The sequence below is a fragment of the Pseudophryne corroboree genome, chromosome 7 (assembly GCF_028390025.1).
Source record: "Pseudophryne corroboree isolate aPseCor3 chromosome 7, aPseCor3.hap2, whole genome shotgun sequence".
In the NCBI taxonomy this organism is placed as follows: Eukaryota; Metazoa; Chordata; class Amphibia; order Anura; family Myobatrachidae; genus Pseudophryne; species Pseudophryne corroboree.
In genome coordinates this window covers 475736888-475741555 of record NC_086450.1, presented here as the reverse complement: position 1 = coordinate 475741555, position 4668 = coordinate 475736888, and the positions used below count along the sequence as shown (strand labels likewise).

The window sequence follows — 4668 nt, the reverse complement described above, 5'->3', positions numbered from 1 at the left end:
GTAACTAGGGCTAACACTCTGATGTGAGAAGAAGAAGAAGATGCTTTGGATGATGGCATTAGGTATGTAGCTAGCCAGTTCATCTATAGAGGGGTGGAGAAAAGACTGGGTCCAGATCACATCACTGTAAGGCAGGGGATCACCTTATGACCTGTCCGGTCTGTCTAATGCAGGAGATAGTAAATTACTCTGCTTTTGGCATGCTTATTGTTTGTTTTTCTTCCTTTTTTATTTGAGAGTTTCCAGTGCAAACACTTTAGAAAGAACTTTCTGAACCAATATTGAGAGAAGCTCATGTATTTCTGGGGTGACCTTTTTCTGCTAAAGTACAGGTTGAGTCTCCCTTATCCAATATGCTTGGGACCAGAGGTATTTTGGATATCGGATTTTTCCGTATTTTGGAATAATTGCATACCATAATGAGATATCATCATGATGGGCCCTAAGTCTAAGCACAGAATGCACTTATGTTACATATACACCTTATACACACAGCCTGAAGTCAATTTTAACCAATATTTTTTATAAATTTGTGCATTAAACAAAGTGTGTCTACATTCACAAAATTAATTTATGTTTCCTATACACCTTATACACACAGCCTAAAGGTCATTTAATACAATATTTTTAATAACTTTGTGTATTAAACAAAGTTTGTGTACATTGAGCCATCAAAGGTTTCACTATCTCACTCAAAAAATTCCGTATTTTGGAATATTCCGTATTTCGGAATATTTGGATATGGGATACTTAACCTGTATTACAATAAATATTGGTCTTGTATTTAGCATTCTGCAGACTTTTGTCTGTTATCGCTAAATTGTTTTCAGTGGAACTATGCCCAGGTGTTTGGTACGTTCATTATTACTGTTGGCAGCAAACATTCAGTTAGGTGGTTTATATAATCTGTATTAATTATCATTATAATGAACGGACATCTTTTCTTTGGAGACATGTGTAGTAAACTGACTAATACAATCTTCTGTTTATAACTAATGACACTGAACATACTCTGTTGGGGATTATTACATGTAGCGTTACTCCATGAATGGTTACTACCAGTCAGAAAGCCATGCACTGTTTCTACCTGATTACTCTATATCCCAATCTCATTTACTAGATGCACACCCCAAACTTTATACCATGACTACAAGCAAAGGTCACTCATATAGCAATACTCTATATAATAGCAGATCTCACAGATTGAAGTCATATCAGACATAGAAGAGAGTTATTATCCATTTCAATGATTGCTGTAGCTTAGGGTTACCGTGAATGAGAATGGCGGACTGGACTGCACCGATTGAAGAGAGAATCATCATACATATCCAATGTTCCCAACTATTGTCAGCAAACACATCCAGTCCAACAATTACCATAACAATGATTAATAATGTATAGAAAGCTATGAGATACACCATGGTGCGAACAGCACTTTGATAATCTTTTATATTCATGTTAACATTTGCCGCCATGTTCCTCTTCATCTGCCGGTCGTACAGCTTGAGGTATCCGGCACTGCTGGCTGTGGCTATTACTGCAACAAGGGCAGGTGGAGTGTTGAGAATTAGGACAATGTTCATAAAACTGAGACTAGGTTCATTGGTTTCTGAGGTGACATTTGCTGCACTTAGAGATGAGTTCTGCTGGGCCGGTTGGTGGGTGGAAATAAGAAGTGATAAGAAACTTTCACAAAGAGAAACAATTTCTGCCATTAGTATCATCCCCCGGACAACCGCACCGATCTTCTTCTTCACCCATGCCAGCACGCGGGACCGAATGTCTACGATTTTTGCAAAGTAGAAGAAGCTTAGACTGGCCGTGAGCCACACGCTGGATGTAATGATGTACAATGTTGTGTAATCGATTATACGATAAACATAAATTTGTTGTATAACTTGTGGCCACATTAAGTTAATTAGAATGTTTGCAGTCATTATTATTGTATATAATACATTAGAAATGCACAAAGAGATCAGGATGAGGTCGCTGGTGACAATATTGCTCCTTTTGCAGCCAGATAGTGAGAATATGATAAAGAAATTGGAGAATAATCCAGTAATAGCCTCTAGTGCTAATATAACAAGGAAAGTCACAGTATCCAGATTACCCATGTCAAGAGATATCTAGAATATATCCAGCAGTCGGGAATGTCCATAATACTGTATATCTTCCCCCAGAGACAAAAAAATATCAGGAACAGCTCAGCACATTTGTAGTTTATCTCGACTTGAAGTTTCCTCTGCGTAGGAGACACTGACTCGCAATCCGTACACGCTTTCCTGACCTTGTAATATTTCCTCATAATGGCCTAAATTTGCATGCATGCAAAACGAGGACATATAGATTTACAGGTCAAATGATGGAAGTCAAGAGCTGTATGTAAATGGTCTGTGCTTGCCTTACACACACGCTAACAATGATACAATTCCATGTATAGTTCTTGCGAAATGTAATTTTTTTCATGAGTTGTCCTATAAGGAGAAGAAAAAAACTGATTTACATAGCGTAATTAAAATCTCCAAGCGGGCGACTCAATTACCTGCAATTGCTACTGTAAGTCGTTCTGGTGTCTTTGTGGGATATGTTCCACAAACCATAATCAGCTACCAATATTGTAATGGGCCGATATAGACACAACATGATGGCATCTTTTGTGTTATTGTATAGGTCCCCAAACATAGTAAAAGTAAATCTCTGAAAAAGTTACTAATGAATCACAACAGATTGTTATGAGTCAATTCATGATCACTTCATTTCTACGAATGTACTATAGGTGAAAATTAGCATTGTCACCTACCTATGTAGAAATTGCTATTCATTATAAAGGATCCCTTTACTGAAGATCTGGCCTGGTGCCCCCATACTGCTGTAAGAACATAAAATTCATCAAGCAGCAGGAACCGTGGTCATCTTCAGATGGTGCTGATTGCCATTCCTAATTCCTTCCCTATGGGAAGGACTCTCAGGTTCCGAAGTGAAATCCTTTTCCCACTTACGCTGCGCCAGTCAGCATTGCGGGTAACAGTGTAAGATACACATTTGTAATACATACAATAAAAATGGTGAAAAGATGTTACAAAAAAAGGATACACTGAGATTATCACGTTCTTACTGTTTTAATGCCAGGTAAAATGATCACCCATCAATTACTTTATTAAACGTTCTCTTTTATCAGATATGCAGTAAGAATGTCATGAGTTGCACATTATGTAAATACAGTTATGTATAATAATTAGAGATGTGCGGCTGGCACTTTTCATGTTTTGTGTTTTGGTTTTGGTTCTAATTCCACTTTCGTGTTTTGATTTTGGCTTGGTTTTGTCAAAACCACCCTTTTCGTGTTTTGGTTTTGGATCTGGATGATTTTTGAAAAAAAATCATAAAAATGTCTAACATCACAGAATTTGGGGGTAATTTTGATCCTACGGTATTACTAACCTCTATAACATTAATTTCCACTTATTTCCAGTCTATTCTGAAGACCTCACACCTCACATATTGTTTTTAGGCCAAAAGTTTGCACCTAGGTGGCTGTATGACTAAGCTAAGCGACACAAGTGTGCGGCACAAACACCTGGCCCATATAGGAGTGGCACTGTAGTGTCACACAGGATGTCAGTTTTCAAAAACTAGGCCCCAAACAGCACCTCATGCAAAGATGTAGTAGAGGTGCAATGAGGTAGCTGTATGACTAAGCCAAGCGACACAAAAAATTTGCCCATTTAGGAGTGGCACTACAGTGGCAAACAGTAGGGCAGATATTAAAAAAAAGACCCCAAACAGCACCTCATGCAAAGATGTAGAAGAGGTGCAATGAGGTAGCTGTATGACTAAGCCAAGCGACACAAACAATTGGCCCATTTAGGAGTGGCACTGCAGTGGCAGACAGGAGGGCAGATATTAAAAAAAAGACCCCAAACAGCACCTCATGCAAAGATGTAGAAGAGGTGCAATGAGGTAGCTGTATGACTAAGCCAAGCGACACAAACAATTGGCCCATTTAGGAGTGGCACTGCAGTGGCAGACAGTAGGGCAGATATTAAAAAAAAGACCCCAAACAGCACCTCATGCAAAGATGTAGAAGAGGTGCAATGAGGTAGCTGTATGACTAAGCCAAGCGACACAAACAATTGGCCCATTTAGGAGTGGCACTGCAGTGGCAGACAGGAGGGCAGATATAAAAAAAAAGACCCCAAACAGCACCTCATGCAAAGATGTAGAAGAGGTGCAATGAGGTAGCTGTATGACTAAGCCAAGCAACACAAACAATTCCCACTGGAATTATACAGCAATATCACTGGAATTATACAGCAATATCACTGGAATTATATGGCAGTATCACTGGACATATACGGAAGTGTCAGACAGGATGGCACTTTAAAAAAATAGTCCCCAAACAGCACATTATGATAAGAAGAAAAAGAGATGCAAGTTGGAATTGTCCTTGGGTCCTCCTACCCACCCTTATGTTGTATAAACAGGACATGCACACTTTAACAAACCCATCATTTCAGCGACAGGGTCTGCCACACGACTGTGACTGAAATGAGTGGTTTGTTTGGGCCCCCACCAAAAAAGAAGCAATCAATCTCTCCTTGCACAAACTGGCTCTAATAAATAATGGCAAACTGCTCTAATCAAGCTGGTAACATTCCTCAGGTGCTG

At 39.1% G+C, this 4668-nt stretch overlaps 1 protein-coding gene across 1 annotated transcript; it reads right to left on the bottom strand.

The window, feature by feature from the left end:
* Positions 1–1214: 1214 nt before the first annotated feature.
* On the bottom strand, positions 1215–2114 carry LOC134944349 (taste receptor type 2 member 8-like). The gene has a single exon (XM_063932930.1). It carries the CDS (start codon positions 2112–2114, stop codon positions 1215–1217), a length of 900 nt encoding a protein of 299 aa, XP_063789000.1.
* Positions 2115–4668: the final 2554 nt, after the last annotated feature.

Excerpts from the sequence above, each read along its gene's own strand:
- LOC134944349 (XM_063932930.1), bottom strand. The coding sequence starts at position 2,114 with ATGGGTAATCTGGATACTGTGACTTTCCTTGTTATATTAGCACTAGAG.